Genomic DNA, 27,927 nt, shown 5'->3' on the forward strand with positions numbered 1-27,927 from the left:
CACTCAACAAGTTTCACTAGTTGGAGTGTATGGCTTGATCATGTTTGCTTTTGTTAGTATTGAGGAGACACACGATGTTAAATGATGGGAGAATTGGGCCCTCTCCATTAATATTAAACAATAGCTTAATTATGCACTACGAGTCTGCGTACGCCTCCCTAACTTTGCTTTGATTTGGTGAGAACCAACTTACGCCGCGGCAGCTCGCGCTAGCGATTGCTCTTGATCATCTTGTCAAAATACTACTAATTCCATTTTAACCCTCCACCTACACAGGAGAACCCCCCCCCCCCATATTATCTGTGGATCTGACTCTTATGTGATGTTCCACATCCGTATACACTCGAAATACTTCATACACTAGCAAGCAGTATACCGGTATTATCCCCTTTCTAGTCAAGCGTGTGCCTAATACAGCAAATACTGGGTACATTTAAACCGTGTTTTCTCGCGTTCAACGCCGTTTTAGATCGTCAGAATAGCACCAAACAATTGCTATTAATTAGCACTAACTTGTTGACACCTTTGCTCAACTTTTGGGAATCAAAAAAAACATGAACAAAAATCGACCAAAAAGCATGAGGTACCCCTCATGGTTTTCATCAAAAATCAAACGATCGCGTTTTTCACCTCAAAATTGAAGACTTTTACTATAGTATACATTAATTCAAAATGCTTCTCTCGATCCAAAGCAACCTCTGAAACTTTGTTTAAGAGAATTTCATATGCAAAATCTCAACATTTTCACCAAAAACCTCATTTCATATTTTCAGAAATTGCTCAGTAAGTTTATTTAAAACATCTATTTTATTTGGCACCGCTGGATGCGTCTTGAAAAGCACCCCAAGAAAGCTTAAGGAAGTACGGGGTGATCATTATGTTTGATATAGTCGAATCTGAAAAAGATAGTTCAATCGAGTCGAAATTTACTAAAATTTGTCCAATCTAGAGCAGACTATGATTCTGAATTTGAATTAATTTTGGCGGCTGGTGAGGCAGGCTGGCAAACTCAATGCCCTTCTAATCATGAAGGCAATAATATATGCTTTTGAAGTCTTGCATCTAATAGCGCAAATCCACCGAAATAGCTGTAAGATCAACCCATTTCCTTTTTAAGCTTCGAAAGTGCGTAAGGACAGTAAAATTATTATGCTATGGTAAATAATCCAAAAGCTCTGCAAAATAAGTCAAAATATACACCGAATCTTGCTAACATCGCTGTATTATGTATCTCCGAGAAGCAGCCTCAAGAAATCAGCTTGACATATGGCGGGAATAGGATGCTACAAACTGCTCCAATATATGTCAGCTCTTTTAGAGTCATATCCTGCCTCTACAGATAAGAAAAGCACTAGAAAACTGGCATAAAGCATCCGATGGCATGTTTGTGCACGCTGATCCATGGTTGTTCGATTCATGAGCCATCTTGCTTCTTTCACAGCTTCTCCTATCATCTAAAAATTTCAAATTTACCCGCCACAAACTGTTTTTTCAACATTACTACATCAAATCAAGCTGTAATCCCCAATGCCTGTGTAATTTCTCATGTATTATACTTCAAATCCACAACCAAGTTACAGAAGAGATGAGAAAAGCTGTCAAATGGCATTAGATAGCCGCGCCAATCACATATGTATCAGATCAAATTTTTTCATCAAATTTAATTGTTGCTTCTGGGCCCAATGTCTCTCTCTCTTTACCTTTGTACAATGTTCAAGTTAGTTTCATCAATCATTGATAGCGTTTTCGGCAGAAAGCGACCCTTGGATGTGGATGATGAAGACGAAATCGCTGAGCAACAAAAGAAGCAAAAGCTCGAGATGACTCACCGTATCAAGGTCACCAATTTGCCAGTAAGAGAACTTCCTGCCGTCAAAAAGTATTTTAAAAAGTTGGGATACAACCGCATCAAGAAGGCACCTGAATGGGATTTTGGTTTCATCACTGTGGATTCTGAAGAGGAAGCTCAAAAATGTCTTGAAGTAGTCAACAATAGCACATTCAAAAACCGTCAACTTGCGGGTGAATACATCACCGAAACCGTGCAAGAGCATCGTGACAAGTTCATGAGTGGCAACAGAGGAGGGAAGAAGGGAAAGAGAAACCAACCCATAATAGATGACAAAGACGATACCCGTACACCAGCTGAAAAGCTAGCAGATCAAGTCACCCCTCTGTGGAGAGAGCCCTATGATGTGCAATTAGTCAAGAAGAACCGCAATGGTACAAAGCAATTGATGAACCTCAAGAGAAAGATCCAGGGTCTCAAGGATGTCCGTGATGAGAGTCAACGTGCGTGGGCTTTTGAAAAGGGTTCCTTGCCTTGCGAAGTGCTCGACCCTATTCCCTCTCCTGAGATCAATGGATACCGCACCAAATGTGAGTTCACTATTGGTAAGAATTTGGATGGTGAGCCTACTGTTGGCTTCTTGCTGGGTCTGTACCGCGACGGTATCACCAATGTATTGGAGCCTAGCGAATGTTTGAATGTATCTGACACTGCTAAACATATTGCTCGAGTATTTGGCGACTACGTTAGAAAGTCTGATTTACCCGTGTACGATCGTGTTGAAAAGACAGGCTGCTGGCGTACGCTTATGACCAAGACTCAAAGTACTGGCGATGTCTTGATCTTGGTTCAACTGCGTGCTGCTGATTTGACTCCTGAGCGTTTGGAGCAAGAGAAGAAGGATTTGATTCATTTCTGGACTCAAGAGAGTGGCATCAACGTTACTACCTTGATCTTTCAAGTGTGGGATGGCAACTCCAATGGTATCACTGACAAAGCCCCCATGGAGACCTTGACTGGTGATGGCTATATCTATGAAAATGTGCTTGGCTGTCGCTTCCGTCTCTCTGCAAGCGCCTTCTTCCAAGTTAACACACCTGCTGCTGAGTTGTTGTATGCCAAGTGCGCAGAGTGGTGCAGCATTGATGCTAACAAAAAGACTACTTTGCTCGATCTTTGCTGTGGCACTGGCACAATTGGTATCACCATGGCCCGCTCTGTCGATCGTGTCGTTGGCATTGAGATGGTGCCTGAAGCAATTGTGGATGCAAAAGCCAATGCTAAATTAAACAGTAAGTTTGTCTTGTTTTGGCGGGTTGGATTACATAAGCTAACACTCCTTACAGACATTGAGAATGTGACATATTATGCAAATAAGGTTGAGGATAAGATTGATGTAGTGACAGGCGAAAAGAACGAGGAAGTCATTGCAGTTTTGGATCCACCTAGGTAAGAGTGAGAGATGCCACAGTGTTGATTTGGTCATACTGACATGCCAGGAGTAGAAATGGTGTCCATGCTAGTGTGATCCGTGCTGTTCGTGATGCTGAACACATTGATCGTGTGGTCTATATCAGTTGTGATGCCAAACAAGCTTTAGATAATTTTGTCACGTAAGTAGATAAATTGCAAGAGGAAGAAAAGGGGAAAAAGGGGAATCAAAGGTATTCACATACAGTATTTTAGATTATGTCGCCCTCAATCAAACCGCTTCAGAGGCATGCCCTTCAAGCCTACTCGTGCCATCTCTGTTGATCTCTTCCCTCACACTGATCACTGCGAATTGATGATCGAATTTGTTCGTCAAAAGCCTGCTCAAGACTCATAAATAATACTCTCACATAATTAAAACTATTCTGTAACAATCAAGTCCACATTTTAAGGGGAGAGAAGGGACCTTTGTGTGAGGGATAACTGTGTAAGATGGATCATATTTCATTAGCCAACTTTTATATTTCGTTGTGATGACCATATTTCCTTCTTCTTTTCATTCCAACATCTCAAACATGTTATTCAACAGCGTATCTGTCTTGTCGCTTGCTGCTCTTTTTCAAGCAGCAACTATCTATGCTCAAAATGTAGAAACGGTGAACAATAACTCTACTGTTTTGCAGCAACAACCCATTGATAAACCTGGTTTGTAGCATATAATGCATGGCTCATCGTTTCAATTTATCGAGACTGACCACGTATATAAACAGCGGGCTTACCCAATGTTGATTGGGACATTTTGAGAATAGATCCATCCGCCCGTGAAAATCTTTGTCAGCGTCAAACAGCCTATTGCGCTGTAAGTATCCAATAGGTAGCTTCTTTGTAGCCATTTCTAACAGCATAAACAGAATAATTGTGGAGGACCAAACCAAGCACCTAAAAAGTAAGCTCTTCAAGGGGTTTTTGTATATAAAAATTCTGTGCATACTTACATCTGTACTTGCCTAGTTTCTGTAACGTTACTACTATGGCTTGGGGCTGTGGATGCTCAGTAAAGTATAGATTAAATGGATGTATCTGAAAATTTTTACTAATCTTGACGATATAGCATAAGGTTGCTGATTTCGCACCTTTCTTATGGCCTGTTGTTCAAGCAGAATGCTCAGGGAAAGCGCAGGAATGTCAAATGATTTGTAACAAGGACATTGTCAATCCTTCTACATGTGCTGCAACCTGCAATGCCTATTACCAATGTGATACAGACAATGCGCCTCCAAGCTATCTGCAGACCGAAAGTCCAAACGATACACCTTCTTACCATGGTCCTCCAAAGAAGGAGATTAGTAAATCAGACAACTCCAACAATAGAAACGGAAATTCTTCTGATTCTCATACCTCTCGTGCATCTGAATCTAAGAGTAGCAGCAATGCTTGCTTGCTAGCTGCTCTTGTTGCTGGTGCCAGCTCTGTTCTATTGGCAGTGGCCAACCTATAACTTGATTTTGATACATGGTGTATGCAGTAGAGCATTATTCTGACTATGCATACATTTGTACTATTTCAAGTCTTCTTATATATTACAGCAATAATCGTTACACTATTAATTTCATAGTCAATCTCTCTCTATCTAGTAAATAATTAAACATTTGGCATCGTTCACAATAATGGTTTGCATGAGGCATTGCTCATTGATAGATGAAAGCATGAGGGTTGAGGGGTCCGGACCGGCTGTGTTAGGTTTACAATTTTTTTTTTTTTTTTTTTTTTTTTTGCGCTATCCATCATGGTTGAATAGGTGCGGGCTAGGAAAATTAAGTAATCAAAAGTACTGACCAAGTAAGCTACATTTGGAATCCTCCTCTTTTTCATCATATAGACAGGATGAAGTTCTCTGCTGGTAAATATCAGATAGCGGATAAAGCGAATTTGATCAAAGAAACGAATGGATGAATCGGATGAGTGGATGATACATGAAATTGGATTGATGGATGTTTGGATGATTGACATGACATGAATTTTGACATGAGGATTCCCAAGATCAACTCGACTTGCACCATTCTGAATGCTGGAAGCGATTTATTGTGTACAACAGCTTATTCAGCAACGACACTGCAGGAAACTGTGCTTTATGCCATCTCGACGCAAGTGCTCTACAGCCCTCGCCTCGCCATTCATGACACACATGTGCCATTTATCCCATTTGATTCTCGATTTCCATTATGTTTCTCTGAATCAGAATTCACTCGCTACCTCCATCATAAAGCAGACTACTCACCCTCTTGTTCTATATATTAGACGTCAGTTCTTCTCGCCGTAAGAGCAGAAAGGCTCATTTCGCCGCCACCTCCGATGTTCGTCGTAAGATCATGAGTGCTCCTTTGTCCAAGGAGCTCCGTGAGAAGCACAGCGTTCGTTCCATTCCCGTCCGTAAGGATGATGAGGTTATGGTTGTCCGTGGTACCTACAAGGGTCGTGAGGGTAAGATTGTCCAAGTCTACCGTAAGAAGTGGGTTATCCACATTGATCGTGTCTCTCGCGAGAAGGTCAACGGTGCCACTGCTCCCATTGGTATCTCTCCCTCCAAGGTCGTTGTCACCAACCTCAAGTTGGATAAGTCTCGTCTTGCCATCCTCGAACGTAAGGGTAAGAAGGATGCCATGAAGCAAGTAAGTAGTGTTGATATCTGGATTTCGTGAAAGGGTCATGACTAACATTGCTATTAGTAAATTGTGTTGCATCAAGGAATCTCTGATTATCTTTTCTAAATAATAAAAAAACGCTTTATTCTTGATAATAAACTACCTTTTTTGTCATGTCTAGAATGTAAAAGATCTTGCTTGATGTTGGATATGAAAGGACTACTAGTTTGATATATTTAGCAATGTTGGGTTTGATATAAGCGTAGTGTTAATGCAAAACGACGTTTGGCTGTTTTCTCATTGAACCTTGCCATACATCTACGTAAAAGTAGACTTGGCTACTGGTTTGCATTGTCAATTTGGGTTCATGTACGTTGTTTTTGCTCCTGCCATTACCTGTCATCGCCTGCAATTAGCAGCATTTATATTTTCAAACCCAGATGAAATTTTCAGTTCAAATCATGAATTTGACAAAATCCGAAAAAAAAAACATCACTCAAATGCCATTTTCTCTAGATTCCACTACTAATTGATACAAATACCTCTATTAAGTTCGATACAGAATTTCTTTTGTGAATCTAATGGTACTAAAATCAGCACTGACTCTCACTGAGATTTCTTGTAAAACGCGTAAAGCCATATTTTCAGTTTTTGGCACAAAAATTTACATTTTGTTTATGGAATTTGCCAAAAACTTGTTTGCAGATGATTTTCTGGCTTTTTGCCTTTCGATTGAACCTAGGTGTGCATTATAAATTTATCCCTCTTTTGTGGCGAAAAACGCGATCAAAGGAATTTGACGAATTTTGCCTTATGGTAGTAGCAAGGGAAAATCGAGTCGAAATCCGTTCACCAAAAAATTTCGAGACAATGCATTGGGATGATGCTACTAGATGAGAGGAATCGTTTGGTATCATTCTGAGTCTTTGAATCGCTCAAAAAGTGCGTTTTTTTTTTTCGTTGCTCAATGTTACTTGCTTCAGGCTGTCATTTGCCAATGGAGGCCACATTTCACAATTATGCTAGCTAGTATCATCTAGCACATGATGTGTTTGTGTTGCAGGCGCACTAGAGAATATGTAGAACCAGGCATGAATGAACTGCTATACTATCATCTTCAGATGACCCATCCGGAAGCAGTTTCTACAGCATAACATGTGCATTTATTTGCTTCTCTATGTACAAAACTATAAAACAGCATGGTCAAGATGCCTTTTTCGCCATGAAACTATCACCGTCAGTTGCTGGACGATTCTCGACCTCGGCCTCGTCCTCTCTCTTTCTTTTAAGCACATTTTCATCGTTGATGGGTGCATCTTCAAGCTGCATTCTGGCGACAGACTCTGCTGTAGGAATTGGTATATTTTGAGCTTTAGAGCAGGCACGACACCACCAAGGATCCACGTTCTTTTCAAATTGTTGGATAGGAGGGTCCTCACATAACTGATGAACACCTTGATTGCATAGCTCGCAAAAGAACATGTCATTGATGTCATCGATGATGTCCTTTATACCGCAATGTTTACATAATTCCTCCTCCTCATGAGGGATGTCTTGCTGTGGCTCCTGTTGCAGTAGTTGATCATAGTCATCGTCAAATGTATAGTCGTCTAATGTGATGACATGGCTTCCATCTTGGGCTGCTTCTCCTCCTCCTTTTTGTGGTTGCTGTGGTGGCTGTGATATATCCAAGTTACCGTAAAATAGGTACACGGGTCGATAGTCTTTTGAGAATTCTGAGGGAAACGTTTCGCTCTCTAGTGCACCGCGTATGTCTGCAAGTGCTTGATCTGAGGTCACCTACAACATATGGAGTCAGAAACTATGTTCTTTTAGAGAGCATTGCACACTGACTCGCGTTTCACCGTCCTCTAACAAGATGCGCCATACAGTTCCATCAGCGTTCTCCACATAGTCTCTTAGATAAAGGCACCAAGATCTCGGGGCACTGCCTCGACTTGCAATGCTATCATATCTCACCATCAATGCACCCAATAAATGGTAGTCTGTAGCGTCCAACTCACTTGTCTGTCGCTCAAATGTCGACTTGTCCTGGTCGTACTTGTCTAACCGTAGCCTGATCAATGCTTCCACTATAGGATCAATATGTCCGTTTTCTCGTTGCAAGTAGCTTAATGTGTCTTGCAATAGATCATTGACGTGTACTGGTCTGCCCTGAAAGAAATGGATGCATTTTGGATCATACAGCATGCTTTTAGAATAGCGTGTCAATTCAGCATCTTGTCTAGCCTATGATACCATGTGTTATTTCAGCATTTATGCAAAAAAAAAAAAATAGTATGTATTACAGTGTCTGAAGCGAGCAAGAATCGAATACCAGCGAGTTCTTGTGATTTTTTATAGTTTGCAATTTCCCAATCATCGTTGTTAGTGATGGTGTAAGTCTCCCATTTCCAAGGGGTTTCTGGATTGCTCAATGTCTGGCAGTAATCTAGAAACGCGTCCAGCTTATCCGTCTGCCCAAATTGCTGTAATGCTGTTTGTAATATGCCAATCAAATCGAGATTCTCATGCGATGACAGGTTGGGGATCTGTAGCAGTATACGGCCTAGCAACGTGTTGGGTATGGTGTTTATATCGAGACCCTCCATAATATAGTGTACATGCACAAAGAAAACAATGATGGATGTGTGTTGTGTGAACGTAAGTGTGCGAAATGACTGTTTATTAAAGAGCTTTTTGATTTCAGAATTGATTTGTACATAATTACAAAGATAGCGTCTTTATACTGTAACTAACGAAGCCGGCTTGTTTGAGAAATTGCGGACAATCAAGGAATCATTCAGTATGACATAACTCCATCCAGCGGTATGAGCTCTATGTAAAGTAGATCCGAGTTACAACACTAATCACATATCCATCTTACACCAACTTACCTTGATCCAGGAGCAGACGGTGCCACCAAAAAGGAGCGATCAAATGACAATGGTGTGCTGGAACCTGCCTCATTGAATCCTCCATGCACAGTCAAGAACAACACCACAGGATGGTTTTGTGATCCAGGTGTCTGCCAAGCATCTGTTATAAAGTTGTCTGCGCTCGATAAATCGTGCACGGTGGGTGGTAATTGCAGTAATCGCTTAATGATGCTTTCACTGCCCACAACCATGCGCTGACTAGGTGTAATCTGGCCACTTCCCCAGGTATTCTGTTGCTGATATGTACCGCTGTTACTGAATGTTGTTGTAAAGATGGCTTGGGCATCATACAAGTCTATCAAAGAGCCTCTGTTGGAGTCAAACAGGGGGAAGAATTTTGACAGCAAATCTTGAGCAGCGAGTCGCGAATTGTCATTGTCGAAAAAGTGGGATCTGACAGGAAGAGGTAGATCTGCTGATGATTGCGATACTAGGCTGGCTGTTTGACCGCCATTCACAGGCTGGACATCCAAGAACTGGATGGTAGGGAATCGTCTCAGCACCTCTTGCTGGTATTGCTCCAATGAGTTGTTGGTTTGGATAGGGTTGCCTGATAACATGAGTTCCTGCAAGTTGGGTAATCGATTGGCGAGTTTATCTAAGCTTCGGAACTCGGCAATATCGTTGTCTGCGATGGATAAGTTTTGGAGGTTGGGGAACATGTCGGGCACTTTGTTCAAAGGCACAACAGACCACAGTTTGTTGCGAGCAAATGATAGCGTTTTTAACTAACGTTTCTGTATAAGCATTTCCTTACGCGTGCACTCATAAATTACTTACATTGTCTCCAAACAGATACCTAGCTTCATTCAGTAATCGGGATATCACTGTACTGATGTTGTGTGAGGTGGGTGGTAGTTCGTCCATGTCTAAAAATCCAGCTTGAGGGTTCCACCTCTCTTGTAAAAATTCGGCTAGCACTGCAGATCTCCCAGCATTGGTATTTCTTGCAGAATTGCCTGCTCCACCGCCGCCACCTGACGCTCCACCACCTCTGTTGAAACCACCACCTGCCCTGCTATCGGCTCCTCCTCCAGATTGTCCACCGCGAGTAATGTGTAGCTAGAGTACCATCTCTCTGTCAGTCAACCTTATACTACATTGTGAATACAAGACTTACAGTAGCTGCGCCAAAATTGAAATTGTTCATTCTACAAAGGCTTTCTGCAGTTGTCTCATCCACTACAGTGATATGCATCGACTTTGTCTCGTATTGAATCTGCCACAGACAAGGTCAGCCGCATGAAAATCTCCAGGCCATAGTACAATTCACTTACGTTGAGAGGCTCCCAGGCAGCCTTGGCTTTTCTGGTGATAAAACCGAGCACCTTTTCTTCAGAGCCTGGAGGATAGCCAGTGATCTATGTATCAGTGTTAGCTCGCATGCAAGCTGACCAACACAGGCACACCTATATAACTTACGGTAACAATGTTTCCAGCTGAGGTATTTCTACACAATGTCGACACGATGAGTCTTGTTTATGCATACCATACACGATTGGTAGTCCACTTACGGTTGCATGCTGATGTCTTCCTCTACAAACTCGCTGTTGAATCGAGCGCCACCACCACCATTGTTGCGGTTGCCTCGATTGCCTCGCCCTCTATAATTGTTTGACGAGAATGCTCGTCCGCCTCTTGAACTGTGTTGCTGTTGGTTGCTGTTGTTTGTGTGAACTACTCGGTCATTGATGGGCGCATTGGTAGGGCCAAGACGAGCAGTGATGGAGATGCTGCCTGGGTTACCACCGTACGCGTTACCATGATCGTTGTTGTTGTAGTCTTGGTTGTAATCACGATTGTTACGATTATTGTTATTGTAGTTTCCACGGCCCCTGCCTCTACCTCTCCAGTTGTTGTTGTTGTTATTATCCATTTGGCGTGTATAAAAGAGAAAGAACAAAGGACAATTATAGGAAAAAGAGGAAACTCGAAACTATTTAGCTCCATTTGCATGTTGTTCTTTGCAGTCACTGTTTTTCATCATTGAAATGGCAAAGGTCTTGGAAAATCAATCTCATGTTCGCCTTTGTATTATTCACTCACCGAATGCCTGAAGCTCAGGCTTGGAAAGGGACAAAGGGAAGGACAATGAGCCTTACTTGTCAGAGCAGAATCCATGTTTATTGTCACGTACAACTGCCATTCTCCGTCACATGTGTTTGTATACAGCTCTGATCTATCAGGGCGATGCATCTTCTACGGTTGTGCTTGTTTGGTTTCGAAAAGATCTTCCTCTTCTAGGATGGTAGGTGGATTGAGTTGGGATGGTGGGCGCAGGAGGCACAAACCCTTGCGCGATGAGTGGGGAGGGGGCTGCTGTATTCACAATGGGGAAATTTCTTCGGCTCAACAGCATTCCCTTGACACCGCGGATCTCGCTCTTGATACCCTGCACTGTCAGACTATGGTTCGTATCCACTTGGTAGCGGTCTGCGTAGGACGATGCAAATCCACTTTGATAATTGAACTGATGACGGGCAGCTGTACTCGTCACGAGCGGATTATGCGAGAGTGAGTTTGTGAATCGTTCCATGGCGGATCGCAATGATTTGTAAGGTCCTTGATCTTGCTGCTTTAATTCTCGAGTAGATTGCAGTAGACAGTTGAGTGAGCTATCCAATTTCTCTTGCGCTACTTGCAGGTCATTGGTGGCAGTGGAATAATGCGTTAGCGTGGATTCCATGCGGTGCAATAGCTGAGTGTGTTGCTGGTATATATCACGCTGATATGCCGCGATCTTAGTAAACACTTTTAACATGAATCTCTACATGCCATCTGGATGAATAGCCTGCTATCTCTTTCTACTGCCATTGGTATTACCTTGATCATCAACACCAATGCAGCTGTTATCGCAAATGAACCCATGCCTAGCGCCAATACATGGCGCACAATGTCTCTGTTTGACATGCGTAGTACAGGTGCTGGTGGATAATACACCACTTGGGTTGGAACATATGAAATCCTAGGAGGTAGCTGTGGAGCATGCATGGCTGTTGACTAGCATGCAAAAAGAGTCGGTCAGTCTGCATTACTCTCTCTGATGAATGACAGTATACTGTTACTTGGTTTTGCGTTGTCATTGCTGCTTCCACTCGCTTGAAAGCTTCTTCAATCTCTTGGTCATCGAGTCCTTTCTTTTTAAGAAACTCTATCTTCTTGTCTCTGTCTGCTGCCTTTACGTTAGCAGACGATAGGAATGATACAGCCGATGTTATCAAATCCTCCTTCATTGTTGTTTGTAAAAAGTGAGAGAAAGAGAGCAAGTACTCCAATTTCGCTCGGTGACTGATTTTAAACCTCATCATCATGCTACTCTACACGCTGCAAGTGGTAGTTAGGATCAGATTCTCATTCCACATGCAAGGAGAGAGAGCACACCATGCTAAATAAACTTTTCTATTCACGAACCATGATGCTTGCATTGATGTTTTAAAGTTCAGTGCTTGTCTTTCTCTAATACAGCATTGCAAATCGTCAGGATGAAAATAAAATCCTTTTCTTTTTTACACTCCCTCTTTCTCCCTTCTTTTTATCACTTTCTTTTTTTCTTTGTATATAACAACTTTCTTCAATATGGTGGCGCTCGACCTCGATGCCTGTTTGGAACGACTCTACAAAAAGCAGCTACTGGCAGAATGCGTCTTGAAAGAGATTTGCGAGAGAACAAAAGAGCTGCTCATGTCTGAAAGCAACGTAGTGCATATCAGTGCGCCTGTAACGGTGGTAGGAGACATCCACGGGTAAATTGTCCATCCTCATGCAATACAAAACACGGCTAATTGAAATGGACGACACTGTAGGCAGTACTACGACTTGATTGAGATATTTCGCATTGGTGGCTATTGTCCTGATACCAATTACCTGTTCCTGGGAGATTATGTGGATAGAGGACTCTACAGCATAGAGACAATTTCGCTACTGACCTGCCTGAAATTGAGATACCCAGATCGTGTACAGCTTGTGAGAGGGAATCATGAATCCAGAGCTGTAACGCAGGTAATGGCAAGTGGGGGGGGGGCGTTTCATTTTTTTTTTTTTTTGCATGAAATTCACAATCACACGATAGACATATGGATTCTACGCCGAATGTATTCGTAAATATGGATCAATGCAAGTGTGGAAGTACTTTACAGACATGTTTGACTATTTGACACTGTCAGTGGTGGTAGATAACAGCATATTTTGTGTGCATGGAGGTAACTTGAGCGAGGGAGAAAGAAAGACGTTTATAATTGAGTATACATGCGTGGATAGGATTGTCGCCCACGATCCACGTTTTAGACCAGATAAAGATCATTGATCGATTCAAAGAGATTCCACACGAAGGCGCCATGGCAGATTTAGTGTGGTCAGATCCAGATCCAGACAAAGAAGAGTTTGCGATTTCAGCAAGAGGAGCAGGTTACACATTTGGCGGTTTGGTGGTGGATAGGTTTTTACATCTTAACAAGATGGATCATATTCTAAGAGCACATCAGCTTTGCAATGCAGGGTATCAGGTTTTGTTTGATGATAAATTATCCACAGTATGGTCAGCTCCCAATTACTGCTATCGCTGTGGAAACCTGGCTTCCATCCTCGAGGTGAGCGTTTCTGGCGGGAGGTTCTTCAATGTCTTTGATGCTGCCCCTGAGAATGACAGAGTGATAGATACCTCCAATATGCCCATAAAGGTAAAACCGTACTGTTGACTCGGTACAATGGCAAACACTGATCTGATCATGTAGGACAACAAGATAGAATATTTTTTGTAAGCACATCCCAACTGCCAGAGCGGACTCTAATTCAGCAAACCTCTTCCCCTTTCCATAAGATGATGAATAAAATTACATTTACGCTTTTTGGTCTCGCTTTATATCCTTCTCTCTCGTTTAAATGACACCATGTTCAATTCATCGCCTCTAGACTTGCCTACACACACAACACCGTATGGAAAGAGTGCCACATTCGCCTACAGCAGTTCCACACACTCGTCTCCTTTGAGAACAGCAAAACAATCACTAGACATCATCTTGAGCAACAATGACTCGAAGCAAATATTCTACTTTCTACTGCTCAACTTGTCATACATGTTTGTTCAGTTGACCTATGGCGTATGGACAAACTCCCTTGGCCTTATATCTGATGGTAGTTTATTGAATCAGCAGCCATGAAACGCGTGCATTGATTGACCTCTTATGTTTCTTTTTGCATAGCGATACACATGCTTTTCGATTGTCTGGCACTTGGTGTTGGACTCTTTGCCGCTGTGATGAGCAAATGGCCATCCAACTCTGAGTTTTCATACGGGTAAGTTGCCGATCAAGATATCGCTTGGAATCGATATTGATAAATTCTTATTATAGGTACAGTCGCATTGAAACAGTGGCAGCATTCTTTAATGGTGTATTTCTCGTCCTCATCTCGCTGTCTATCGTCACAGAAGCCATTCAAAGACTCATTGATCCACCACATATGAGCACACATCGGTTGCTTTTCATCAGTTTTATTGGCCTTGTTGTAAATTTGGTAGGGATATTCGCTTTCAATCATGGCCATGCTCATGGCAGTGGCGGGCATGATCATCATCATGGACACGATCATGGACACAATGCCAACATGCAAGGTAAGTGCAGGTCATAAATAGCAAGACTTCCAGCTAAACCAAGCTTCTATTTCAGGCGTATTTCTACATATCATGGCAGACACCCTGGGCTCTGTGGGTGTGATTGTTTCGACATTATTGATCCAGTGGTTTGGGTGGACAGGATTTGACCCAATTGCATCGATATTCATTGCAGTCTTAATCATTGCGTCTGTGATACCTTTGATCAAGCAATCCGCGGCAGTGATGATGCTGGAACTGGACGATGCTACTGTAGCGGTTGTGGAAGGCACATTGGAGGAGTTGAAGCAAATAGAAGGTGTTTACAGCATCAATTATTCTCGATTCTGGCCATGCGAGGCAGAGAGCGTCATTGGCAGTGTTCATGTTCAAGTAGAGGATGGTGTCAATATTCAGGATCTACGACAGCGTACAACAGAGCTACTGAAGAGCCATATCCATGGACTGAGAGAAGTATGTGTGCAGATCGAGTTACAAAGCGCAGTGAAAAAGAATAGATTCGCTGTACCTCAAAGAGGGTTCTTTCATACACCAGCATACACTGGCCCTTCCATGAACAATGCCTATGTCAATCATAGAACCACTACAACAACACCTAATGCTGCCATCCCAACGCTCATGACAACACCTCCTCCTACTGCTGCTGCTTCTTCTATCAATACACCAACCGTTGCCATCAATAACCTTGCTGCTACTACAAACAATATTGCTGCCAATCTGCCATCACCAATCATGGCAGTGCTACAAAAGCAAACTAAAAAGGAATAAAGACTTATCTGTCGAATATCATTATATCGTAGAAAGATGCCGTATTCACCAAGCCAAAGATACTTTTTTGTAATAATATATAATTGAAACCATATGCAGATAGCTGCGAGGAAAACATATAAAAAAAAGACTTTATTCAAAGTAACTTTATTAATAGTAACTATTGTTTCCAGCTCATAATCAGTTTGTACAGATCTGAGTTGCGCATTGAATGGTGCCACCACTCTTAAAAGTGATTCCACAGCTTGCACACCAATTAGCTTATTTCTCAAATATTTTAAACGTTTTTAAAGGAAATCATGTACTTTATCTATTAATTTATCTCTCGCAATATTCATTGCGTAGACCCAAGCATCACATTTTGTATGAGCTCTTACTTGAAGCTGTAGCATCTGTGGAATTTGAGGCTTTATAGACTAAAATTCACGGAAAAAAAGAATAAAAAACAGTAAAGTCAACTTGATAAAGGTATGTTTTATTATCAAACTGACAGGTGTAAAGTAAAACTGAAGTCTCTCTATTGGCCAGGTAGATGATCCTTCTTATATACTATAACAATGGATAAAAGTTCTATTAATTGGATTGACAAATAAGTCAACTCAGATCAACTAATGTCTAATCATGCTAAAAGACAACTCCAGCAAGCTAATCATGATTCAGCTTTGCCTGGATGAATAATTAGACTCTCATCCGAAGTACCCTGATCTATCCTTTCTATAACGATAATTAATATTAATCTAATAGCATGTATCCGATAGGTACAGTCTACTTAGTCTATACCAATAGTACATATCCGATTGTATATCGCTGAGCGTACATCTCTTTGGCATGTATCTGGATATATGGCATGTCTATAGCATATCGTATGCATGTCTATAGCATGTCTCATATATAGTACAAGTCTGTAGTACATAAAGTATCTGTAGCTAGTATCACGGATATAAGCATGTGTCTTATAGCGTGGATCATAAAGTGCACATCTGAAGCGACAAGCTCATAGTGCATTAATCTTGGTGCTTATCCAGATATGGTAAACATCCGTAGTCAATATCGGAATACAAGTATAAGTCTATAGCGCCATCCATGTCCGTGGTGCCATCTATAGCCTACTGTAGGGGGAAAAACTGTCCCGTTCGTTTAAAATTTTGTCTTTTTGCACAAGTTTTTGGTCATTTCTTTGTATACAAAGTCGAAATATATATCGTTTGAATGAGAGAAAGCAGTGCTATCTATACATAATTATAACGTTTTCAAAAACTAAAATCCAATGATTTTATTGGTTAAAAAATAAATATAGAAAAATGTACATTTTATTATAAAATCATTAATAGTGAGTTGAACCACCTTTGCTCTTGATGACAGCCTGGATTCGGGCAGGCATACTATCAATATATTTCTGGCACTCTTTTTCTGTTATTTTGTACCACTGAATGTTAATACGCCGCTCTAATTCTTCTTTTGTAGAGGGCCTATTGGGATACTTATTAAGACGAAGCTTTAGGAGATGCCAGACATGTTCAATGGGATTAAGATTGGGACTTTGGGGTGGCCAATCCATAATTTCGTCTGGGTTGAACCCATTGTCGGTGAACCATTGCTTAGTAGTGCCTGAGGTATGCGGTGTTGCCCTGCCTTGTTGGAATTGCACATCAGACGGTGCCTTCCCAAAGTGCTCAAGAGTGTCGACCAATGATGTCTTCAAAATATCGACATACAAGCCCGAGTTTATTGCGTCTTCAATAATGGTAGTACCATAACCAGGCCCCTCCGTTGTTATATAACTCCAGAACATGACCCCACCGTCATTTCCCTGCAACTGAGACTTGACTTGATACGACTGCATGATTCGGCCACCATTCGTCCAGTAAAAAGAATTACCATCTGAGCCCCAAAGATTTATTCTTGTTTCATCCGAAAACACCCAACGACGCCAATCAGCAATAGTAAGATGCCTATGCTTTTTAGCCCACGCCAATCGAAGCCGCTTGTTTGTCTTGCTAACAAAATTGGTCTTTACTTTTCTACGAGATTTAAGTCCATTTCGTCTCAATGACTTGCGGATGCCATTAATTGACATATCATGGCCCATCGATCTTAAAATTTCTTGTGCTGCTCGGGGATTCTCTAAAGCACCTGATCGAAGTCCTCTTGACACTAGGGACATAGTTTTAGCATCAAGTTTTTTCGGTCTTCCGCCAACAAGTATAGCGAGGTCAGGGCAATATAGTTTTCTGAGCCTTGTAAGGGTAAAGTTACCCACTCCTGGATACAAATTCTTTATCTTTGAGAGCGAAAGACCACGTTGGAGCAAAGATTGGAGAATGTTGCGCAAATCTTGTGTTAAACGAGCAGGCAAAATGAAAGTTTTGAAAAAAAATAAGAAAGCAAAGAAATAAAGAAAAAACATGAAGAAACTAGCTTCTCTTATACTTTTAGAGTGCTCCTGGGATATTAGATATCCTGAGCATACCGCGAGTAGTTTTTTAGATTTCTTCAATACGTCTATTTGAAGTAAAGATATCAACCATTTTATATCATCTAGAATTACCCACCTAACATTTTTGCCACGTCTCACTTTAGCTGGTTATACTGGAATTAAAATATAGTCCAGCCATAAGGTTTTTACGTTGCTGTGATTCCTATAAGCTGTTCTATCGAACGCAGTATGGGGTAGCTTTGTTTTCTGAGTTTTGGCAATATACTGGGTAAAAGTCAAGATTATTTGAACGAACGGGACAGTTTTTCCCCCTACAGTATATCTTATATAGTATGAATCTTATAGTACTAGCGTATCTGAAGTCCATATCTTCTTATAGTATAAATTGATATCGTACATCTAATTCAGTGCACATACAGTTTATATCTAAATCTGGTAACTGGATGAACTGTTTGAATGCAGATCATAGTGGATGTATTCCACGGAAGGATTTTAACAGTAATCTATCTGCTCTTCACACCCCTTTTTACTACAACGAAAACGATTGTTTGGTGACAGGATAACCAGAATACTACTGTTGTTGTAACAACAACGTAAACAACACTGTGCTGAAGTGGTACTAACTCCTATATAACGTTCGCATCTGATAACTTCAAAAGACATTTCTCATATACGACTGTTTAACGGATGATGAATTCAATCATAGCACATTATTTTACTATTGAATAATGAAGGATTTAAATTGTATCAATATTTGGATACATTTTTATTACAAATACAAAATTATAATACATGACAGATCAATAGAAGATTAACTAGTTGTAACCCTTCGTTGTTCCAACCTCTTAGCCAATCAAATTGCTTGAAAACTCCGCTGACCTAAAAAAAAAATTTGCGAGGGTTTCCCCCTGTTTTGATGTGAGGCAAAATTTTAAGCGCCGCTAGGTATACCAAATCTAGCAGTGTGCGCTATCATCAAACTTCCCCCAGATGCTAGAGCATGCCTTACTTACACCACCTTGCTTTAAGTTCTGGCATTGAGACCCTCAATCATCACTAAAGTAAGTAGTGATAACCAAGTGGAGGCAGCCTATCCACCTCCTAGCCTCGGATAAAGTCTTGTTGAGCTTCAGGGATAGGCACATCCACACAACGTAAAAAAAGGTATGCTTCAAAGAAACATAATAAGAATAAAAGAAAGAAGAAGAGAACATACTACTATAAGAATATAGTAGTACGTAGGCAAAAAAGGGATGCTCACACAAAATGAGTCAAAGAAAAGTATAACAAACACAACATCAGAGACGTTCAAAACAGCTCGTTGCTGTTGCAAGAAAAATGCATACATGAGCAACGCGCATGGTAGTAATAGTCGGATGTAAAGCAAAATGATACAAATACGCACAACTGCAAAAGCAACAGTGGTATTATAAGTTCGCGATACAACATAATGACTAATGTTGTTTCATGTAAAGCTACAGAGGAAACACCACCAACAAAAGAAAAAGAAGAAGAAAAAAGCACAACAAGGCAAACATCATGAATGCATTATCACGAGAAAGGAAGCAATAATATAAGCGTTCAAAGAAGTTTCATATCATTGCAACCAGAAAAAAGAAGATACTTACCACTTACTATAGCCACAGATAGACCAGAAGAGTATAGGCAATCACCGGAGATAGACCATAGAACAAGCATACAGCAAATACAGTAGACCGGAAGAGACCATTTTAGCAGCAGCAACACTAGCACCATAGACAAACTAAAGAACAAGCACCATCAGCAGAGACCAGGCAAAGACCAAAGAAGCTATTTACCACTTATCTCTATCACAGATAGACCAGAGGATGTGCAATCACTGAATATAGACCAGAGAACGAGCATGCACCAAAGACAGTAGACCAGGAGAGACCATATTAGCAGCAGCAGCAGCAACACCAATACCATAGACAAACCGAGAAACGAACGCCACCAGCAGAGACCAGACAAAAGCCAAAGAAGCAATCAACAGACATGATAAACCAAAGAAGCAGGCAGCAGAGAAGACAGAGAAGGAATGGCAGCAGCGCTCACTCAAACAAGCAAGAAATTATTAAAACCTAATAAACAAACTGAATTAGTGTTAATTCTATGCCTTCCAGTGATCGTTATCGAATGGTATGTAACATATTCCACCTCAAAGAAGCAGTATCAAGTACTCTTAACAGTACAAGATAGAGTTATCGGAAGCTAGAGTGTTATTATCAATCAAACGGTCTCCAAATCCGCCATGGTTTGATACTAAAACGCGTTTTGCAAAAAGGAGAAAAAACGAGGGGTATGAAAGAATGAGAGAGCGCCCTATCCGACGTCACGGCCAGTCGATCTAGTCTCAGTCTTGTACCGTAGCAGCAGTAATTGCGGCAATTTAATTTGATTTTGTGTAGTAGGTGTTTTTGTGTTCAAATTTGTCTTGATCTGACAACTTTTAAGCGTTTTTGCCAAATTTGACTATGAAAACTCTCGTTATCACATCCAACTTTCTAATATAAGTTTAAAGGACTAACGAAGCTGCATCGAATGGTGCTGAATATATTCAGCTTTCAGACCGAAAGTAATGAGCAATTTGCGAATATATGAAAACATGTTTTTTTGCCAAAATGTCGAAATTTCACATACGAAAATTCCATAGAAAGAGTTTCAAGTGCTGCATCCAGTCTTTATGATCAATTTGATCTTATTTGTATCATAGAAAAAGTCTGATGAATTCGTAATAATAAGTCGATGATAATAATCAGTTGTCAACTGTATCTAAAACGAAAGCAAAGAGCTTCTTTATTACAGGGCATCTAGCTTGCTTAAATATGGTAGATCCCTGGTCAATGACTACTACGTTGAGATGGTATATAAATAGCAGGCCACTGGGGCCTTATGGATTGTTGGTATAGCTTGTTGAGAGGCCACCTAAGTCGATATGTTTCATGTAGTGTAGGTGGATCTCGATATCTTGACATTGGGGAGATTGAATGTATTGTAGTTCCTGAGGCACCTGCGCACACACAATTGACTGGACTTGTAAACATAGATGTGATGTGATACAATAAACATCATCTATGCTGCTACACTGTAAAAGGTGGCTTGAAGAGAAAGTGAATGTAGCCTAAGATGCATGCTTGTATGCAACAAAGTCTTTATTTTTGGGGTGAAAAACGCGATCGTTTGATTTTCAAGAAGTTTCCCTTGCTAATACTCATAAAAAATGAGAATTTCTCTGAATTTGTAATGACCCAAAAAAAATTGAGATAAAGCATCAGTAAGTAACGCATGGACAAGAGGAATTGTTTAGCCATATTCAAAGCGCCCAAAACACTTTGTAGCATCAGTTATTCGTGCTTCAAAATGGCTAGATTTGCACAGAATTCAACCTAAAACGACGGCGTAGTGGGTTGTGTTGCCGAACAAGTACGTAAATTACAGCACTTTATAGCGACTGGGATTTTCTGCATTGTACGAAACTCAATTTCTAAGTGATAGGTTGATGCATTTCACACCACAACCCATCATATTACACCTGATACGACACAAGGCCAACATCTCATCGGATTCTACATGCATTACAAAGCATACAACAAACTATAGTCTACAAGCACAACAGGACATATAAAACAGTCAACTAGTTGGATTACTATTACTGAAACAGAACCATTTACTTCAATGACAAGAAGAGACTACAACTACTGTGGAATTTGAGGCTTGATAGACTAAAATTCACGGAAAAAAAAGAATAAAAAAACAGTGATGTCAACTTGATAAAGGTATATTTTATTATCAAACTGACAGGTGTAAAGTAAACTGAAGTCTCTCTACTGGCCAGGTAGATGATCCTTCTTATATACTATAACAATGGATAAAAGTTCTATTAATTAGATTGACAAATAAGTCAACTCAGATCAACTAATGTCTAATCATGCTAAAAGACAACTCCAGCAAGCTAATCATGATTTAGCTCTGTCTGGATGATGAATAATTAGACTCTCATCCGAAGTACCCTGATCTATCCTTTCCATAAGGATAATTAATATCGATCTAGTAGCATGTATCCGATAGGTACAGTCTTCTTAGTCTATATTAATAGTACATATCTGAGTGTATATCGCTAAGCATACATCTTTAGCATGTATCTGGATATATGGCATGTCTATAGCATATCATATGCATGTCTATAGCATGTCTCATATATAATACAAGTCTGTAGTACATAAAGTATCTGTAGCTAGTATCACGGATATAAGCATGTGTCTTATAGCGTGGATCATGAAGTGCACATCTGAAGCAACAAGCTCATATTGCATTAATCTTGGTGCCTATCCAGATATGGTAAACATCCGTAGTCAATGTCGGAATACAAGTATAAGTCTATAGTGCCATCCATGTCCGTGGTGCCATCTATAGCCTATATCTTATATAGTATGAATCTTATAGTACTAGCGTATCTGAAGTCCATATCTTCTCATGATCATAGTATAAATCGATATCGTACATCTAATCCAGTGTACATACAGTTTATATCTAAATCTGGTAACTGGATGAACTGTCGGAATGCAGATCATAGTGGATGTATTCCACATTTGCCCCCACCAGTTTCAACGCATGTTGACTAATTCAAAGAATTATGTAAACGATCAATGATCTGTATTTCGCATTCGCTGACAAAGATATAACGCAATGTGATAGTCTAAAGGTGCTACTGCAATTTGCATGTTGCCCTGATATATTCCATGACAAACATCACTTTACTGTTCTGCAACGTTGAGTCTCTTAGAGCCTCTCAAACGCTTGTCAGAATCATCACGCTTACGCTTTGATTTGGAGGAAGCAGTGTCACTATTTAGTGCCTGTCTTCTCTTCTCAAGCAGCTCATATTCCTTGATCTTTGCCCAGTACTTACGAATGGTTTGAGGGTTGTTGAACGATGCAGCAGTTTCCCAAGAGTTGGCAGCTTCTCCAAATGTCTTCCATTTTACCAAATACTCTCTATTGTGTTCAGGACCACGATGCGCTCTGATCTCGTCAACCTCATATACTTCTTGTTCGATGATAGACTCGTCGATTGCTACCAGCTTCAATTCAGATGGCACATAGTCGCGATGTAATAGTTCATTCATATCGTCTTTCAACACATATGTAGATCTTTTCTTTTGAACAACTTGATAAGGTCCATCATAAGCGGCCTCAAGTTTGCTTTCTCTATGCGGAAGTCTTACCATAACCCAATCACCAACTTTGAAGTGTGTAATCTTGTGATGCTTATTGAATCGCGTTGCTTGCTCTTCAATAATGCGTTGTGTTCTTTGGTTAATAGCTGGAAAGACAACCTGGTTCATAATCTCTGCCTTCTTGCGTAGCTCACCGAGAGTCATTGGCTTCTTTGGTAAGTTGTCCTTGATCTTAGGATCATCGTAGTCTACGAATCTATTCAATGGTCTAGCAAACATCAATTGAAAAGGTGCACTCTCAGTGCGATACCTAATTTTTGTGTTTATAGCCAGTTGAGTTCCAGGTAGAACCGAGTCCCAGTCATAGATGTGTTCACTGACCATCTTACGAAGTGCATTAAGAATATTTTTAACATCTGATTCGGATGCACCATTGCCCCTAGCGTGGAAAGCCGTAGAATATCTTTGATTGATGCCAAGTGCTTTACCGATCTCGCTCATCAAAGCACTCTTGAATTCACGTCCATTATCAGATTGTAGTATTTGTACTACGCCAAAGTCTCCAAAGATGGTAGTCAGAGCTCTAGCGACAGTATCGGTTTGTTTGTTGGGCAATGCACGAGTTATAATAAATCTGGTGCAAATGTCGTATACAACTAATATATATATATTGCCATTGTTGGTTGGAGTTAACGGACCGAGAAAGTCAATGCCTATGTGATCAAATGGACCATACGCTACAACGTTTCTCAGTTCATGGTAACCCTTTTGAACTACATTGTGTCTTGCACATTCCATACATGATTGACAAATTGCCTTTGCATCATCATATAGACCTGTCCAATGAATACCTTCTTCATGTAGTTTCTTGACAATACTAGCGGCACCAAAGTGTCCAAATTCATGAGTTTCACGAAGCAGTTGGTCTCTCTCATTGTCAGGTGGTGCAATGTAAGCAACGCTTTCATAATTGCCCTCCTTGATCTTCATAGCAAGTACATTCAAGTGCTTGTCTTTATTATAGACTACTTTGTTCTTGGTTAGATAATGCTTTGTTTGCTTATTGTTGCCAATGAATCGTTTCTTGGAGCCTTTGCTTCTCATGATATTCTTTTGTAATTTAGCAATTTTCTTATCACTGTCTCCCGCCAGCTCTGTATGATCTTCTAAAGGTTCATACAAGCGACTAAGTTTGTCAGGTAAGATGTTGTCTAAGCCCTTGATATGAGTGAATTGCAGTTGGGGATACTCGTTTAAAATCTTTATGTAATTTTGAATGACTCTAGTAGGACATTTACATGTGTAGATATAAATCAGAGCTCGATGATCTGTCATAACCTCAATCTCAGGATGCCCGTACAATAAGGGTCGCAAACGAACTAAACCGAATAACACGGCATACAGTTCTCGTCTCAGGACAGGCCAGTTCTGTTGGGATTTGGTCAGAGATTTGCTCAACATCGCCACATAGACTGTGCGTCCTTGATCGTCGCGCTGCGTCAAAATGACTGCAACTGCATATAAGCTAGCATCACATTCAAGATAAAATTTCTTATTCATGTCTGGTGCAGTCAGTAAAGCTTCAGATAACAAGACCTTCTTGATAATCTCAAGTCGTTTGGTGTGCTCCTCAGTCCATTTGCTACCAGCATCTGGATCATTTCGTAGAGCATCAATAGGCGCCATCAGTTTTGACAGATTTGGGATGTGTGGTCTCAAATATGAAATAACACCAGCTAGTTGTTTAACCTGTTTGGCAGATTTGCATGGACCCCAATGATCAATGTCAGAGAGACGTCGCATGTCAACCTTGGAAACATGAGGACCAACTACAAAGCCTAGCAAGTAGATGCTAGATCGAAACCAGGAGCACTTTTCAACACCAATCTTTAAGTTGGCATGTGTCAAGCGTCTCAGCACCTCCTTAATCAATTCGCAATGACTGGATAAGGATGAAGATACGAGGCATAGGTCGTCCACATAGACCTCCACGTTGGGCATATCAGAAAACAAAATGTTCATGACAGAGCTAAAGACAGATGTGATTGGGCGCAACCCGAAACAGCAGCCTAACCATCTATACGATTTTCCTCTAAAATTGAACAAAAGCACATTTCTTGATATGTCAGAAATTCTAAATGAAAAATATGCGTTTTTCAGATCGATTTTCGAAAATATTGTCCCCTTCTGCTTGATCCGGGTGAAGATATCCTGTATATTTGGTATCTCAAATTGGTTTGTATTGTTGGGCATATGCTGGTTGATCCTCCGCACATCCATACAAACTCGAGTTTTGGTGGGTTTGCCATCATTGTCCTTCTTTGATACTGCAATGAGAGGGCTGTTGAATAAGCCGTTAGGTCTACACTGTTCTACAATTCCTGCATCCAGCCATTCATTCAATTGCTTTTCGATTTCGGGCATTGCATGATGTGCGATCGGATATTGCTTGACGTAGTAATCAACATTCTCCTTGATTGGTATAATGATCTCAGATTCAGGCACGTTACAAAATGTTCCAGGCTTGATTTTCTGATTCTCATCAATAGCATCTTGGATGTTGCTCATATACTTATTCTCCTCAACTTGGGATGCAAAGATTGATGCGGTTTCTGGATCAATAGAATGTTTAGTATCAAAATTGACATTTTCGAAATCGATGCTTTCAAGAAGCTCTGATTTCTCTTCCTCTGTAAGATGTCCAATATCAGCAAACTTGTGAGCAACGCCAGTTAGCCCAATTCTAAGTCGACTCAATGTGTCTACACCAAGTAGCACATCAAAATCGCCTAGGTCCTGAATAAAATTGGATAGCTCAAACGAGTGATCAAATGCAATGTCATTAAGATATCTTATCTTGATAGCTGGTGTTTTACCCAATCTCTTTACTGAATGACTCAGAAAGTTCAAATTGCCTTCAACAGAAATAATATCTTGGGAAGTGAATAGTAGTTTATTGTGAAAAATGTTTTTATTTAAGAAGGTGGAATCTGATCCCGTATCTACTTTCGCGATCAAACGGACTGGTTTTCCTTCTTTGCTCTCTAAAATAATAGGAGTCAGTAACTGAAATGGATTGAAACTTTCAGGTACATTTTTCACATTAGACTTACAGTTGAGCGAGGCATCCTCTGCTTCAATCTCGTCCAAGCAAGCATCTATTTCCTCCATGGTGACATCTCCAATAGCATCACCAATGTCAGAATCAGTGCTACTTTCCATGGTAACATCGTTGGTCTCAGAACCAGAACCAGACTTGTTGTCCTTGCGAACAGTGGTTGTTTGTACAGTATGCACACCAATGTTCTTCCTTGATTCTCTCTCATTCTTCCAGTCGTAGAACTCTTGACAACGATGGCCGTAAGCACGGGGCTTACCACAAAAGTTGCAGGTTTTGGGATCAGAGGATGAGGAATTCATAGAATACGGAGCAGCAGTAGTAGCCCGGTTAGGCTTGTTGTCAGAGCCAAAGTGCTTCAATCTTGACTTACAGTCAATGGTGTTGTGGTTGGCATTGCTTCCGCCATGCTTCGCACAGAAATACCCAGTGGCAGATACCCTTGCCATCTTTGTTCTTGAACCAGAACCACCAGAACCACCCTTACGCTTACCTCTGATGTCGACCTCAACATCATCATCACCACGATTTTGCTCGTCAACAAGGAACAAAGGCAACACACACTCATAGATCTCGTTGATAGTCCATTTGTGGTTGAAACCATGCTTGACGGACATTTGGTTGACCATCATTTGCTGATTCTTGCGTAACAGCGTGAACTGATAGAACTTGGCTAACATGTTGCTGTTAGGAGGGAAGCCACAATCCTTGACGTACTTCATGAACTTATTCGTATAGTCCTGTAGAGTATCATTGTTCTTCATGCGCATGCTGAAGAGTTTGGCCATGGATTCCTCAGAGTTGATGGGAGCACCAAAATGTTTGCGGAACAATGCCTTGGCTTGATCCCAATCATTACATGCCAGAAGATCATTCTTGGTCCATGATTCAAAGTCAAATGGCAGTGAAACAGGCACGTAGCGTTTCCAAACCAAATTTACTTCATTACCGGATGCTCTGATGACGTTCTCAAAAGCACTGAAGAAATGATCGACTGTGGTGAATCGAGGATGGTCAGGCCAATGCTTAGCTTGTCCTACCACCTGGAAACGGGGGATCTCATTGAGATTGACAGGTCTTGCTTTGGAATCAGCCCTCTTAGTAATCGCACTGACTTGCTTGCTGAGCCATTCGATAGACGCAGATGCTTCATCAGCCGCCAAGCGTTCTTCCTCAGTGTAAGTATCACCAGCGTTACGATGGATCTGATCCAAGCGAGCCTGAGCAGTGTCAATCTTCTTGAGAAGATGATCAACTGCAGAAAGTTGAGCGTGCTCATCCACTTGCATAGATGAGTCATAAGGAGAAGAAACACGGATAGAGTCTTGAGCAATATCCTCTTGAGTGTTTTCAGTAGCGTTGTATTGGTTGTGAGACATGATAAAAATAGTTTTTAAGGTAGAATAATAAAATGTAGAGTATAAGATAAAGTGTAAAAGTGATAACCTTTGAGTTGAAAAAAATGTGGAATTTGAGGCTTGATAGACTAAAATTCAGGGAAAAAAAAGAATAAAAAAACAGTAATGTCAACTTGATAAAGGTATGTTTTATTATCAAACTGACAGGTGTAAAGTAAACTGAAGTCTCTCTACTGGCCAGGTAGATGATCCTTCTTATATACTATAACAATGGATAAAAGTTCTATTAATTAGATTGACAAATAAGTCAACTCAGATCAACTAATGTCTAATCATGCTAAAAGACAACTCCAGCAAGCTAATCATGATTTAGCTCTGTCTGGATGAATAATTAGACTCTCATCCGAAGTACCCTGATCTATCCTTTCCATAAGGATAATTAATATCGATCTAGTAGCATGTATCCGATAGGTACAGTCTACTTAGTCTATATTAATAGTACATATCTGAGTGTATATCGCTAAGCATACATCTTTAGCATGTACCTGGATATATGGCATGTCTATAGCATATCGTATGCATGTCTATAGCATGTCTCATATATAGTACAAGTCTGTAGTACATAAAGTATCTGTAGCTAGT

The 27,927-nt window shown here is 40.6% G+C and overlaps 10 protein-coding genes across 10 annotated transcripts; 5 read left to right on the forward strand and 5 right to left on the reverse strand.

Annotated features, from left to right (window-relative positions):
• Positions 1-1,709: 1,709 nt before the first annotated feature.
• On the forward strand, positions 1,710-3,617 carry ATC70_007011 (uncharacterized protein; the record flags this gene model as incomplete). The annotated part of the gene is made up of 4 exons (XM_064826277.1): positions 1,710-3,081; positions 3,136-3,238; positions 3,295-3,402; positions 3,476-3,617. 4 exons carry the CDS (start codon positions 1,710-1,712, stop codon positions 3,615-3,617), a joined length of 1,725 nt encoding a protein of 574 aa, XP_064676375.1.
• Positions 3,618-3,795: 178 nt separating this feature from the next.
• On the forward strand, positions 3,796-4,718 carry ATC70_007012 (uncharacterized protein; the record flags this gene model as incomplete). The annotated part of the gene is made up of 5 exons (XM_064826278.1): positions 3,796-3,925; positions 3,991-4,079; positions 4,132-4,166; positions 4,232-4,274; positions 4,332-4,718. The coding sequence occupies 5 exons, from the start codon at positions 3,796-3,798 to the stop codon at positions 4,716-4,718; spliced, it is 684 nt and encodes a 227-aa protein (XP_064676376.1).
• A 386-nt stretch (positions 4,719-5,104) lies between these two features.
• On the forward strand, positions 5,105-5,949 carry ATC70_007013 (uncharacterized protein; the record flags this gene model as incomplete). The annotated part of the gene is made up of 3 exons (XM_064826279.1): positions 5,105-5,120; positions 5,519-5,889; positions 5,947-5,949. 3 exons carry the CDS (start codon positions 5,105-5,107, stop codon positions 5,947-5,949), a joined length of 390 nt encoding a protein of 129 aa, XP_064676377.1.
• A 1,116-nt stretch (positions 5,950-7,065) lies between these two features.
• On the reverse strand, positions 7,066-8,474 carry ATC70_007014 (uncharacterized protein; the record flags this gene model as incomplete). The annotated part of the gene is made up of 3 exons (XM_064826280.1): positions 7,066-7,662; positions 7,717-8,112; positions 8,172-8,474. The coding sequence occupies 3 exons, from the start codon at positions 8,472-8,474 to the stop codon at positions 7,066-7,068; spliced, it is 1,296 nt and encodes a 431-aa protein (XP_064676378.1).
• Positions 8,475-8,606: 132 nt separating this feature from the next.
• On the reverse strand, positions 8,607-10,677 carry ATC70_007015 (uncharacterized protein; the record flags this gene model as incomplete). The annotated part of the gene is made up of 7 exons (XM_064826281.1): positions 8,607-8,700; positions 8,760-9,529; positions 9,582-9,863; positions 9,922-10,020; positions 10,079-10,162; positions 10,224-10,251; positions 10,316-10,677. The coding sequence occupies 7 exons, from the start codon at positions 10,675-10,677 to the stop codon at positions 8,607-8,609; spliced, it is 1,719 nt and encodes a 572-aa protein (XP_064676379.1).
• Positions 10,678-10,983: 306 nt separating this feature from the next.
• On the reverse strand, positions 10,984-12,034 carry ATC70_007016 (uncharacterized protein; the record flags this gene model as incomplete). The annotated part of the gene is made up of 3 exons (XM_064826282.1): positions 10,984-11,568; positions 11,625-11,801; positions 11,867-12,034. 3 exons carry the CDS (start codon positions 12,032-12,034, stop codon positions 10,984-10,986), a joined length of 930 nt encoding a protein of 309 aa, XP_064676380.1.
• Positions 12,035-12,377: 343 nt separating this feature from the next.
• On the forward strand, positions 12,378-13,558 carry ATC70_007017 (uncharacterized protein; the record flags this gene model as incomplete). Its single annotated transcript, XM_064826283.1, has 5 exons — positions 12,378-12,544; positions 12,605-12,800; positions 12,871-13,000; positions 13,059-13,477; positions 13,532-13,558. The coding sequence occupies 5 exons, from the start codon at positions 12,378-12,380 to the stop codon at positions 13,556-13,558; spliced, it is 939 nt and encodes a 312-aa protein (XP_064676381.1).
• Positions 13,559-13,687: 129 nt separating this feature from the next.
• On the forward strand, positions 13,688-15,177 carry ATC70_007018 (uncharacterized protein; the record flags this gene model as incomplete). The annotated part of the gene is made up of 4 exons (XM_064826284.1): positions 13,688-13,931; positions 14,000-14,093; positions 14,150-14,409; positions 14,465-15,177. 4 exons carry the CDS (start codon positions 13,688-13,690, stop codon positions 15,175-15,177), a joined length of 1,311 nt encoding a protein of 436 aa, XP_064676382.1.
• Positions 15,178-16,501: 1,324 nt separating this feature from the next.
• ATC70_007019 (uncharacterized protein) lies at positions 16,502-17,341 on the reverse strand (the record flags this gene model as incomplete). The annotated part of the gene is made up of 1 exon (XM_064826285.1): positions 16,502-17,341. One exon carries the CDS (start codon positions 17,339-17,341, stop codon positions 16,502-16,504), a length of 840 nt encoding a protein of 279 aa, XP_064676383.1.
• Positions 17,342-22,386: 5,045 nt separating this feature from the next.
• On the reverse strand, positions 22,387-27,306 carry ATC70_007020 (uncharacterized protein; the record flags this gene model as incomplete). Its single annotated transcript, XM_064826286.1, has 1 exon — positions 22,387-27,306. One exon carries the CDS (start codon positions 27,304-27,306, stop codon positions 22,387-22,389), a length of 4,920 nt encoding a protein of 1,639 aa, XP_064676384.1.
• Between the last annotated feature and the right edge of the window lie 621 nt (positions 27,307-27,927).

This window comes from Mucor velutinosus, assembly GCF_035048745.1.
Source record: "Mucor velutinosus strain NIH1002 chromosome Unknown tig00001549, whole genome shotgun sequence".
Lineage (NCBI taxonomy): Eukaryota > Fungi > Mucoromycota > Mucoromycetes > Mucorales > Mucoraceae > Mucor > Mucor velutinosus.